At 34.1% G+C, this 13,617-nt stretch overlaps 1 protein-coding gene across 7 annotated transcripts in view; it reads left to right on the top strand.

Moving 5' to 3' along the window:
• OPTN (optineurin) overlaps nucleotides 1-13,617 on the top strand; it is a 49,518-nt gene that overhangs the window by 22,660 nt on the left and 13,241 nt on the right. For all 7 annotated transcript variants that reach the window (XM_072653305.1, XM_072653304.1, XM_072653303.1 and 4 more), the window contains 5 exons: nucleotides 3,573-3,675; nucleotides 4,820-4,935; nucleotides 6,665-6,814; nucleotides 7,195-7,288; nucleotides 8,163-8,321. In XM_072653305.1, the coding sequence (XP_072509406.1) occupies nucleotides 3,573-3,675; nucleotides 4,820-4,935; nucleotides 6,665-6,814; nucleotides 7,195-7,288; nucleotides 8,163-8,321 (622 nt within the window). The remainder of the gene's footprint in view (nucleotides 1-3,572; nucleotides 3,676-4,819; nucleotides 4,936-6,664; nucleotides 6,815-7,194; nucleotides 7,289-8,162; nucleotides 8,322-13,617) is intronic.

Below are 13,617 nucleotides of genomic sequence, written 5' to 3'. Positions count from 1 at the left end.
TTCTACTTGGTACCTTCATATTATGTGATTGGTTACATTATCTCTTAATTAGTTGCTTGAACCAAGGAACATACTAGCAAAACTGGAGAAGAAATTTTAAAAATGCTTCTCCATTACTTGGAGAGGCAGGAAGTTGTGGGTATGGAATTAACCTATGCAGTCAGTATGCCAATTAGTTTCATCTAACTGGTTTGTTTTTTGTCTATGTTAGGAAGGGCTCACTGGAAGATAGGTCAAGGAAGGAAAGCTATATCTTAAAATGATTGATTTAGAAACAAAAGAGCATCAGTAAATCTTTCAAAAATAAAATAAAAATGTTTAAAGTCAGGAAAGAAACAAATTAATAATGATTCTTTTTTACATTTCTATTACTAAGGCTAATTATTGTTTGGTGGTGGTATTTGTTTTTCAAGAGAGGGCCAGATTTTGGGTCAGGACAATCTGGATTTACTGGTACTTGGCAGTTTTGTAACTACCCGCAAGTCATGTAACCTCCCTGAGCCTCAGATAGCTCTCCTCAAGGCTCAAAGCTATGGAGTGGTCACAGGGAGTTCTCATACTGACAGAACTGCCAATCCTTGATAAGGGGATGTTTCTAGTAGTTGTTGTTTCCTTAAGTCCTTATTGGCCATGAGTAATCAAAGTGTATCTTAGTTAAGTAGATCCATAACACATAAATTTACTAATTATATTCTTTTAGCATGATTGGTATACAGAAACTGTCTTATACAGCTGCTATCTTCAAATGAAGTATTACTCTGTGTGGAGTTCAGTCTTTTAGATTATAGCCAGTGATCTAGGGCTACCCTTTAGGGTGGATAACTCACTGTCTCACCAAAGGCACCATGAGAAAGTCACTTGGAGTGGAATTCTACTTCCACAAAATGTATCTTTTTCTTGTCCGCAACTCAGCTCTGTATTTAAGAGTCAGAGTGGTTTTTTTTTAAGATTTTTGTGTGCATTTTTTTGTCTTTTTCCTTGCCCTACAGCCACTGACAAACTGGAACTGAGAAGCTCCCAAACTGGAAGTATAGAGAGTAATTTTGATTGAGACTGGTTCTGGATTTAATATTAAATATGTAAAATTTACTATATACTTATAATATATTGTTGTGAGGATTAAGTGAGATAATATTTGTAAAGTGCTTACTTAGCACAGTACCTAGGACATAGTAGGGTTTATATAAATGCTTATTCCCTTCCTCCTTTCTTATTATATATTACATACCTAATATTTACATTAAGTAATAGAATTTATCTCTTCTTATGTGGAATACATTTTATACTTCTGGACTGTAGCCATTTTTTCTTTTTTCTTTTAGTGGAGATTATCTGGAGCAAGGATTCTTAACATTTTTTGTATCCTAGACTCCTTTGGAGTCTGGTGAAGCTTAAGAATCACTTTTCAGATGATATTTTTAAAGGCATAAAATAAAATACACAGGATTATATTTATATTGAAATACAGTTAGCAAAATATTTTTAGCTTCACAGACTCCAGGTTAAGAACCCCTGAGCTAGAGAGCCATGAAAGTGCATTGTTCTTAGTCCTCTGTATGTGAAAATACCCATTTGGTTTCTTGCTTCAAGTTTGATATTCAAGTCAGAACATTATGTTACCTGGTCATAACTATTTCATCAAGTTAAATGAGCATTTGTTATCTTTGTAATACAGTTGTTATATTTGTCTAAAAATATAATCACACAGTTGGTTCAAATGGTATAAAAGCATTTTCAATAACATTAACTGTCTGTTCTAAGAAAGAAGTGAGCCAACTTTCATTCAGTATTTTATCAACTAAAAAAGCCTTAGTACCAAGCTGGAAGTAACGTTCTGTTTTTTGTGATTCTTAGAAACATTAGTGATATTTCCTTCCTGATGTCCTCAAACAAGGGAAGTCTGAAACCAAAAAATGAAAGTACTGGGACTATATTACTCTCTGAGTTAGTATGGTATTTGTAAGGCATGACAGAATACATCTAAAATGTTTTTTGTTTTGTTTTGCTTTTTAAGCTGAGATATATAGTTACATTTATAAAACCTCATCACAAAAAAGTGAATCTGTAACCCAAAATACCAAGTTATCAAGAAGTCAATTAAATCTGATTCTGGAATGGGTAAATTGGGGCCGAGAGAGTTTTGCTGAGACTAGCATTAAATAAAATGTGAATTTCCTAAACACTTGCCAGTTTATAGCAGACCTGTGGGGAGGAAAGAAGGGATGTGTCTAGAAGTAGTCAGTTCAGTTTCAGCAAACATTTGTTAAATACCTGCTATGTTCTAGGCATTGTATTAAGTGCTAGGGATAGAAAGGGAGCTAAAATCAGGAGTCTACTCTTAAGGAATTCACAAGTATGATGAGTTAGCTAGTGAAGGTCAACCTTTGACTAAAATGGAACATAGAAATCCAAAGGTGATTACTATTTAAGATGATTGACATTGAGATCTATCTCTTTTCAGGTAGGTTATATATGGTGGTACCCTTCTCTGCACTGATTAGAGCTTTTTCTGCCTCTGAATATTGAATCACTAGTAACAGTATTTCACAATCTAATTATAATCTACAGGAAAGAAGACTACACTAGTTTTGTTTTCAGTTTAAATTGAAATATACCAGGGTATAAGGTAAAGGAGATGTCCATCACTCCAAAGCACCATGGTAACAGCTTAACAATTTCTGAGTTTAATATTGCTTATTTAATGTTGAAAAGACCTCCTACAGAAGCTGCCATTTAAGCTGAATCTTAGGGGGATTTATGGATTCTAAGAAGTGACATTGAGAAGGGAAAGTATTCTAAGTATGGGAGATATCCACGGCAGAGGCACAGAGATAAATGTCATGTTACAGGAACAGTAGGACAGAGATGGCTGGATCATGTAGTGTGTAGAGGGGAACAAATTATAAGACTGAAAATGTAGGAAGAGACCTGGTTGTGTCATTTGAAATTCCAAGTAGCTTTACATTTGATCATGAAGATAGGAAAAATAAAAGGGATCTGGTTATAAAGAACTTTAAATGTCCGATAGAGGACTTTATATTTGATTCAGGGAGCCAGTGGAATTTATGGAAGAGGAAAATGACATGGTCAGACTTATATTTTAGGAAAATGCCTTTAACAGCTTCTGTGCAGGAAGGATTGGAATATGACGAAATTTGAGTTAGGGAAACCAGTTAGAAGATTATTCTAATAGTAAAAAGTGATGAGAGTTCTGTCTCAGGGCTTGGGAAATTAATCTCCTCCAGGAAGGCATACCCCTATTTAGTGTGGGGAGAGCCAATTTTAGGAAAGGCCAATAACACAGATGTACATATAGGGAGTTTAAAATAAATCCCTAAATTACAGTTACTTAAGGACAAACAAGGCCTATATTCTAGTTTAGCTTAGGACCATCCTTGTTTTTGTATTAGTTCTTAAGCATATTTTATCTTAAAATGTCGGCCAACCAACTTTGTCCTAAAAGAGCAAATCCATAGTTAGTCTTTAAATATAGTATAACCATGTTCTAGGTAGCACTTTTGCAATTTTCATTCCTCTTCAGACTCAATGAGAGTAACATTGGAATTTCTCAGACTTGCAGATTTAGAAGAGAAGGCAAGGGATCATTCTGAGAATGGCACCCAGACTGAGGAGGACCCCGGAGAAGAGAAAGAAAAGGAACAAAGCATAGAGACTGTGGGTAACAGAATTCAAAGACTGTTTCTCTAACATACTTCATAGATACGCTTTAAGATGAATTCTACATTATGTTACTGATTACACCCCTAGGGCATATCATCTGCTTTGGGAAAAGAGACATTCTATTTACTCTAAATATTTATCATCACAAGTTTTCTGGATTTGAATTTTATTCTATGTAAAATTCATCAATCCAGATCTTGATTATTGTAAATGTTGGAAATCCTGGCCCAAGTATTATTGATGTCAGGCCATGCTGTAGCTTTCCCCTGAATCTCTTAAGGGATTAGGAAAATTAAAAAGACCTGCCTTTATGAAAATGGAAGTTTTTCTTGAGAATTGATATAGAACTTAATATCTGGATTAGTTGGGGCCAGACACAATTAAAATATCAGAAAATAGATTAAGTACAGGAAGTTTCTTGAGACTGTCTCCTTGTTGATTGTTACATGGTAGAAGATTTAGGTAAGGTGGATCCATCTTATAAAGGTTTCCAAGTGGCCTGAAAGAGCCCACAAGCCAAAACAAGGAAGTTTTTATAACCACAGAAGTTGCTGTGGGATACAATAAAGCAAATCATTTCTGCTTAGAAATGATCTAAGCAGAACCATCTAAGCTTGAAAAAGGAAGCTGAAACACAAAGGCTTACCAGAAAGTCAGAGAAGCTTCCAGTTCTGCTAATTCAACAATTAACTCATTGTAAAAAGTGATTGACTCCTCTTAGATAATTTCATAAATGACATTACTCCCCTGTATGAAGAATAGTCTTACATTAATATAGTCACCAAGTAAGATCCAGATAAATAAGGGCTGGTTAAACAGAGTTGTATTTCTGGACATTTAAGGCTGAACCATAGTCATGATTAAAGTTGTGATATAGTCATTTAGTCTGACAGACTAAGATGAGGATGTGAAGAAAGGAGAGCTATTTCCCAAAACTACCTTTAATGAATTATTTGAAAAGTACGTTAACAAGTATTTATGAGCTACTGACATTGAAAACTGTTCCATGACTATTAATATCTATATTTTCAAATTTGCAAAAAACTGGTAATCAAACTAATAAATTTTGTTTTGTTTTTTCAAGAAAAAGTAAACCTAGAGTAATCACCTTTGTGTGTTTGAATTGTCTATTGGACAGGTTGGAAGTGAAGTGGAAACACTGAACCTCCAGGTAACAGCTTTGTTTAAGGAGCTTCAGGAAGCACACACTAAACTCAGTGAAGCAGAGCTGATGAAGAAGAGGCTGCAAGAAAAGTAAGAAGAAAGAAAGGACACAAAAAGAAACCATACTAGTACTAGAAAAGTAAAGACCTATTCTTAAAGTCAGAAAGTCCTAATGTCATAATATGTAGGCATATATGTGAAAAGATGTGATGACCTTTTATTTCGTGTGTGTGTGTGTGTGTGTGTGTGTGTGTGTGTGTGTGTGTGTGTGTGTGAAACTGCTTCCATGTGGGGTATTTTAACAAGATGCACCTTCCAGGAAGGTTTCTGTCATTTGTCCTTCATTCTCAAAGAGGACCATGACATCAGCAAGATGATAACATGACTTGCAATTGACTTAAATTTGAGATATCACATCAGGATGACTGGAGATGACCCAGGAGGCAGTGGGAGACCTTGGCCCTTTTAAGCTAAGGTCTTTTCAGGTTCTCACTTTGAGTAAGGCAATGTGAATAAGCCTCTTCAAGAAATGAATCAAGGGGTGGTCCCTTTAATAAAAAAAAAAAAATTAAACCGGGAGGGAAAGACCTTCTGGGTTGCTGGCCAAAAGAGAGACAGTTGCTATTTATATTCACTCCTGAGCCAGGAGGACCCAAAAAATAACCTTTAAGTGGGGCTTGGGCATAGACCTATTGTTCCCTGAGATCCAGAGTGAATTAGGTTTAAGGTTTGGTCTTTGAGAAAGAAATCTAGCCAGTAAACCCTAAATTAACCAGGTAACTTTCAGCCATCAAAAATTTCCCTTCCTTTTGGCAGAATACCTTCAGGTAAGGGCAGGGCAGGAGAGAGGAGAGGAGACCAGACAAGACTCAAGGACTACATTAGCAATACCATTCAACTAAAAGGGAAGAGAAGAGGAAGCAGTTGTAGCTTTTGAAATTTGAACAATCTTTTCATTATGGATCAATTATTAAGGCTAATGAGTGGTGGGAGAAATTTTTTAATGATTTTGAAAATTCCTTAATTCTTTTTAAGTGCATCTTCTTGTTCTTCTGCATAGAGAACTAGCTAATATTAAAGCTGATGACATTTAAGTATTTTTGTGTTTTCTTCTTGGACTAGAGAAGTTTGCACATGTCATTTAATAGCACATAGGCTGTTGGACTTGCTAAGTTCATCTTCCAGACAGACCAACATAGTGTTCGAATAACAACTCCAGATATTTATATTCTCAAGATTACCAGTATATATTTGGAGAACCAAGGTGCTTTTTCAGTTTCCCTACATTTGCAGATAATTATATGATTGTCTATTGAAAGGGATTTATCTAGTTGTAGTCATAACCTTTGAGTTATAGGTACATAATTTACAAGAACAGGTACAGTATTGCCAAGTCTAAACCACTTTAGGAGGAACATCTTCTTACTGATAACTGCTGTGGTTTTTGAAAATTGTTTAAAAATAACTACTCTATCTCCTGAAAGTGACTGCAAGTTTAGAATGGGTTAGTATTTCATGTGGTACTAACTGTGGAATTTTCTTTTGGTAGTGACAAAGTGAATTAATAAATAAACCTTTGGATTAGTAAGAATGCAGATGGGACCTGGTATTATATTTTCTTAACTAAATAAAACCTATTCATTTCATATATGACATGCTTTACATTTACTACATAAATAGAATTTTAAATATGTTAAAGTTGCATATCAAAAGTTTAAATATTTTATGCATGACCACAGGTTGACCGTTCTGACCTGGATGGCTTAGAAGTGAAAGAATCATCTTCATTCCAGTTAAATCTCTTCCCTACCCTTTTCAGGTGTCAGGCCCTTGAAAGGAAAAATTCTGCAACCCCATCAGAGTTGGATGAAAAGCAAGAATTAGTATATATTAACAAAAAGTTAGAGCTACAAGTGGAGAGTATGCGGTCAGAAATCAAAATGGAACAAGCCAAAACAGATGATGAAAAGTAAGTTTGACATAAATGAAAGCACTGATAAAAATGGAATGATAAACTCTTTTGTAGCAGAGTGGAATTTCTGGAATGATGAGTTTGTAAAAGTTCCTCTTTTAACTACTGTACTTAAGTGACAGGGAACTCTTCTGATGGGATAGCGTTTTTCATTAGGAAAGAACTAAGGGTAGAGTGGAGGAATAATTGAGCCCTACACCTTAATTTGCTAGATGGAGCTATTTTTCCTGATAGATAAGAATTTGAGGGAGAAAGGAGGAGAGAAATAATGTGTATTTGAGGCATTTTGCCTATTTAAGGGAGGAGGAGGAGAGAATGTAATAAAATCACTGATTTTTTTCCAGTCTTCCAATTAATTTTTTTGTTTGTTGAAATAGGTCCAAATTTGCCATTTTACAGACTACACACAACAAGCTTCTTCTTGAACATAATAATGCACTGAAAACAATTGAAGAACTAAAAAGAAAAGAGGTATTTAAATGAAAAAAGTTTAATTATACAGAAAGTAGAGAGGAATATGATTCTCTGAGTTTGTTGATTGTGCATGTGACATCTAAGTTTTACATCAGAAGTTATTTTTTTAAGTTTGTAATTTTTAGTGACTTACTGTTGTTGTTTGTCATCTGTTTCACATGTATATAATATGCTATTGTGTACAAAAATGATACTTCTGACCTAGTCCTAATGATATTTTTATATTTCTGACATTTGTGGTAGATTTATATGGTTCATCCACATAGGCCTCTTGTGATCAGTGTCATGCACAATGAGAGAGTTGGCTGGGATTAGAAGTATTTTTAATCTATACAGAAACTAACCTATAGTAGATTGCCCAAATTGATAGAGTACTTTAAGCCACCAAATGCCTCTCATGTATAATGGTTTAGATTATGACAACTTTAATTTGAGAAAGGTTTTTTTGTTGTCGTTCTAACCAAATTATAATTTTAGTGATTCTCATTAACCCAGTAGATTTATAGTTTATTTTTTGAAATGTCCTTTCACTAGTGCTTTCACTACTGATTACACAGAGCAATTACATGTAAAAAGAATATGAATTAGTTACATCCTCAGTCAACTTAAAGGGATCTAGCTGTTGTGATTTGGTTTTGTTTATCTTTTTTAGGCTGAGATTAAGTATTAAATCCTACCAGGAAGCCAAGGGTCCTGAGTTGGTCTTCACTGATATTTCTAAGAAACCGTGCAAGAAAAGTTAACAACCCTTGTTGTTAAGAGACAGAATAACTGGAAACCAACAATTTTTCCACATATATTTTGTCTATTGTCTGACTAAAAGGTATTTTATGGTTTCAATATTTTCTCTCCAATTAATCTTTTCTAACAGGCAAAAAATGTTGACAGCCCAGTGATGAAGGAACTAAATGAAAAGCTTGATTTAGCAGAAAGAGCCCTGGCTTCCAAGCAGTTGCAGATGGACGAGATGAAGCAGACTATTGCTAAGCAAGAGGAAGACCTGGAGACCATGGCTGTCCTCCGGGCTCAGGTACTTTATACATCACCTAAACTAATGTTTATTTCATTGTGAAATAAATCCATAATAACATTGGCAGTAATTACTAATATGGTACTTTCATATGTCTGTCATCAGTGTACTTTAAACTCAAGTATCCATATTGTTAGTCTTTAAAACTTAAGTGGAATGTTTTCTTTCTATATATTACTATGGTGGCAAGCTATTTCTCCTTGGTCTTTTATTGTTTTCTTAGCACCTACTGGTATTGAAAGAGTCCCTAAACTTTTCAGACTGTTCTGTTTATGATTCCTATTCTCAATAGTAAAAAAAAAAAAAATCTAATATCTAGCATATCTAATATCTTTTTAAAAAGCATATGTAATCAGGGCTATACTATTATACAATTAACCTGGCAATCCCCAGGAGAGCAAATATATTATCAGAATTAGGCCTTCTTTTCACAACCTGTTGGGATAAATGATCCTTTACTGCTGAAGCTAAAGGTCTTCACTAAATTTCTTTGATCCCATTAGCAAGAACACACTTTGGAAAGAGAATTCTAACCAGTAGTTTTTTTAAAATGTGTTTTTAGCATGATTTAAACTCCCAGGTCTGGCTTCAGCTTTGGAAATCAGAACATCATGGTGAGCTAAAATTCTGTGGCAGGCTACAGTTGCTTAAAAGACTATCATTTGTAAGCCGTGGGTGGCAAGTTGCAAAGTCTCTTTAAGGGCATTCTTCACATTATTGACTACATCTTACTATCCTCATATATTTAAGCCATTATAACATTCTATTTTATTATTTTGGAACTTTTTTTTAATATTAATTGATGGTAGAAGTTACATTCCGTGTATTATAGCTTCATAGTTAGCTACAGATCATGATTTATTATCCTTTTTCTTGTAAAAAAGGATAAGAAAAAAGTAAACGCCACTTGATATCTGATTTTTGGTGAAATAGAAGGTGATTAGTAGATATATTGCTTAGGTATTGAAAATCTAAGTGAAATTTTATATCATTCAGTTCTTGTATTTTGTATTTCATGTCCTCCTATACACTCTAGACCTTTAAGAGCTTCTCTTATTGTCATTCTTTTAGACACATCAGCCTTTTTTACATATATTTTGTCTGTTTTTCCTCCTTTTATCTTTTTAAATACTTTAGTCAGCCAAAATCTGCCTTCTCATTCTCCCATCCCACCCTTCTCTGCCATTTGAGAACACAAAAAAGCCATAACCCATTACAAACATATATAGTCAATCAAAACAAATTTCCACCTTGGCTATATCCAAAAAAAAAATTTGTCTCATTCTGTATTGAGCCCTTCTCTTTATCGTGAGGTGAGTAGCATATTTCATCATTAGTCTTCTGGAGTTGTGATTGGTCATGATGCTGATTAAAGATAATCACAAAAGTATTCCATCACATACCATAACTTGTTCAGTCATTCCTCAATTTATAAACTTCCCATTCTTTGCCACTTCAAAGAGCTATAAATATTTTTGTACATCCTTAGGGGTTTTTTTTGCTTAGAATTAGTCCCTTCCTTAAAATACTCTTCCTCAAATTTTCCTTCCTTACCTTTTTCCCTTTCCCTATTTCCTTCTTGAGTGAAATGTATTTTTATACCCAATGCGTATTTCTTCATTCTTTTGACCAGTTCAGATGAAAGTGAGGTTCAAATATGAGCCAGTCCCTTCCACTCTATCTTCTTATTTGTATCGATGTTGACTTGTGCACCTTAATTATGTAAGATAATTTTTCCTAACCTTCTTTCCCTTCTCCTCCCTCCAGTGGATTCTTCTTCTTAGGTTTCTCTTCACTTCCTGCATTTGAATTTCAGAGTTTCTGTGCAGTTCTGGTCTTTCAATCAGGAATGCCTGGAAGACCTCTGTTTCATTAATGGTCCATTTTCCCCCTTGTAGTGTTATACTCAGTTTTGCATTCTTGGCAGGAAGCCCATATTCTTTGCCTTCTGGAATATATATTCCAAGTTCTTCACTGCGTTGAGTGAGGAAGGTTGTCAGTGTCTTAAGCTCCAGAGAGGTCAAAGTAGGGTGAGGGCTAAGAAGAAACTATAAGATCTAATATTTCACATCACTTTGTTCAAGTTATAGAATCATAACCTGAATTGTAATAGATTGAGAAGAGAATGAAAAGTGAGGAAGTAGAAACTCTCTCTAGGTGTTTGAGAGTGAAAGAGACAGTTAATGTCTTGGAAAGAGATGGCATAATCAACAGAAGGACTCACAGGGCTTGAGGTCATCTGGGGTTAGAGATATCAAGGAAGGAGCCAGAAAAAAAGGAGAAATTAAAGTTACGTATGGGGTTGGGTAGGAAGGAAAACAAAAATGAGGGAATATAGGGGAAAGGACACAAGTACTGTTTTTATAATGGACAAAAGGTCCACCTCTTCATCATAGACAAGCATGGGGGTGGGGGAGAGTAGGGAGAGGGTGAAAGGGCACATGCCAGAATGAGTGATTTCAAAGTGTAACTTAAGAGGACAGACGAAGTTCATGGTAGATGGCTTCACTTTCTTCAGCAAAATAAGCAAAATTCCTTGCTGTGATAGATGGGAAAGGAGGGGATGATATAAAAGACCTGAGAGGAAAGGTTTTGAAAGAACTACTCCAAGTTCTTGTAACCTGCCTGTTTCTCATCCTTTGACCATATATCTAGTGGGGAGTGGCAGTCACATATTTGAAACAATTTCTTATATAAATTGAATAGAGAATGCTTGCTACAGAGATTTTTTTTTTTTTTGCCAGTTAACTCCTTCCCCTTCTAATTGTAACTATATTGGTTTGTGCCAAAACTTTTCAATTTTATATGATCAAATGGTTCATTTTATCTTTTTTAATTATCTTTCTCCTTTGTCTGGTCATGGACTCTCTATCCATAGGTGCAAAAGATGTCTTCTTCCTTGATTCTCTAATTTATGATGTGACCTTTTAAGAACTAGATTATTTATCCATTTGAGGTTTATTATGATATGTGGTATTAGGTTTTGGTCTAAACCTAATTTCTGCCAGACTGCTTTCCAATTTCTCAGCAGTTTTTGTCAAATAATGAGCCTTTACCCTAGTAGTTTGAGTTTTAGGTTTATCAAACCCTGTGATTCTATTCCATCGATGTTCTATATTTTTAAATCAGTGCCAAATAGTTTTGTCATATAGAGATCTGATACTGCAAGACTCTCTCCTGTCTTACTTTATTCATTATTTCCTTTGAAATTCTTTACCTTTTAGTTCTCCTGATACATTTTATTATCTTTTTCTAGCTCTATAAAGTAATCCTTTGGCAATTTGATTGGTATGGTAGTGAATAAGTAAATCTAAGTTCTTGTGTCATTTTTATTGTATTGGCATGGTCTAGCTAAAGCATAATTTATATTTTTCCAATTATTTAGGTCTATATTTCTATAAAGAGTATTTTGTATTTGTATTCATATACTTCCTGTACGTGCATTGGTGGGTGAATGCCTAAATATTTTTTCATGTTGTTATTATTTTGAATTAAATTTCTTTCTATCTTTTCCTCCTAGGTTTTACTAGTAGTTTATAGAAAGGCTGAAAATCTGTTAGGATTTTATTTAATATACTATTTTTTTAAAGTGCTATTGTTTTTCTCCTTGCTTCTGTTATTTCCTTGATTTTTTTTTTCTTTGTTGCCTCTATTGCTAGTATTTCCAGTGTTACATTAAATAATAGTGGTGATAATGGACATCCTTGCTTTATTCCTGATCATACTGGAAAGTCCTCTAGTTTATCCACATTACATATAATACTAGATTTTTATTTTGATACTTTTACCATGTTAAGAAAATGCCTATGTTTGTTTGTATTCTATTGTATTTTGTCAGAAGCTATTTCTCCATTTAATATGATAATGTGATTACCTTTTTTATTAATATAGAGTAATAATATAATATGTTTATAGTTTTTCTAATAATGAACCAAGTCTGCATTCCTGGTATAAATCCTACCAGGTATTAATGTACAATCTTTTTGATGTACTGCTATAGTCTCTTTGCTAATATTTTATCTAAAATTTTTGCATCTATATTCATTAAGGATAATGGTCTTTAATTGTCTTAATTTGATTTGTCTTTCTGTGGCTTTGGAATCAAACTAAATATGTGTCATAAAAGGAATTTAGTAATTATCCTTTTCCTACCTTGGCGTATAGTTTATATAATGTTATAAATAATGATTATTTTAATATTTGGTAGAATTCACTGGTAAATCCACACATTTTTTCTTTAGAGTTCATTTATTGCTTGTTCAATTTCTTTTTCTAGAATTGGGATTTTTAAAATCCTTTATTTCTGGTTCTCTTAATCTGAATATTGCATATTATTATAACTATTCACCCATTTCTTTTAAGTTATCAATGCTGTTAGCATATAAATGGATAATAGTTTCTTTTTAAAAATTTATTTATTTTTAACATTCTTTTCTTTTTAAATTTTGAGTTCCAAATTTCTTCCCTCTCACCTATCCTCCACTTACTGAGAAGGCAAGCAAAATGATATCAGTCATGCAAAACATCTTTCCATATTAGCTGCATTGCAAAAAAAAAAAAAGGCAACAAAAAATAAAGAAAGCTAGAAAGTTATACTTCAGTTTAAATCCGAGCTCATTAGTTCTCTCTCTGGAGGTGGGTAGCAGTTTTTATCATGAGTCCTTTGGAATTGTCTTGGATCATTATATTGATAAGAGTAGCCTTAACTTTCACAGTTGATCATCATTACAATGTTGTTACTGTGCACAATGATCTCCTGAGTTTTCTTATTTCCTCTTGTACCAGTTCATATAAATCTTCTCATATTTTTTCTGAAACCATACCGCTTGTCATTTTTTGTAGCACAGTGGTATTCCATCACAATTACTATGCTGCAACTTGTTCAGCCATTCCCCAAATCCTGAACAATCCCTCAATTTCCAATTTTTTATCAACACAAAAAAAGAGCAAATAGAAATATTTTTGTATGAATGGGTCCTTTTCCTTTGATCTCTTTGGGGTCCAGACCTAGTAATGATATTGCTGGGTCAAAGGAAATGCAGACTTTCATAGCAATTTGGGTATGTAAACAGTTCTTGCTTTACATAAATTCATATTATGCAAATACAGCTCCCCAAGGCTGGTGGCAGGACCTTCTGCCAGGTCACACAATGACTTGGTGCAGCCCTATGTGTGTTGCAGCAACTTGTGTAACGTCTCTTTCGGTTTCAAGTGTGTTTCTTGTAAACAACATATTTTGGATTCTGGTTTCTAATCCATACTGTGAGCTACTTTTGTTCTGTAGGTGAGCTCATCC

Source organism: Notamacropus eugenii, chromosome 3 (genome assembly GCF_028372415.1).
Source record: "Notamacropus eugenii isolate mMacEug1 chromosome 3, mMacEug1.pri_v2, whole genome shotgun sequence".
Classification (NCBI taxonomy): Eukaryota; Metazoa; Chordata; class Mammalia; order Diprotodontia; family Macropodidae; genus Notamacropus; species Notamacropus eugenii.
Note: the sequence above shows the minus strand (reverse complement) of the source record. Positions and strands in the feature narration are given on the sequence as shown.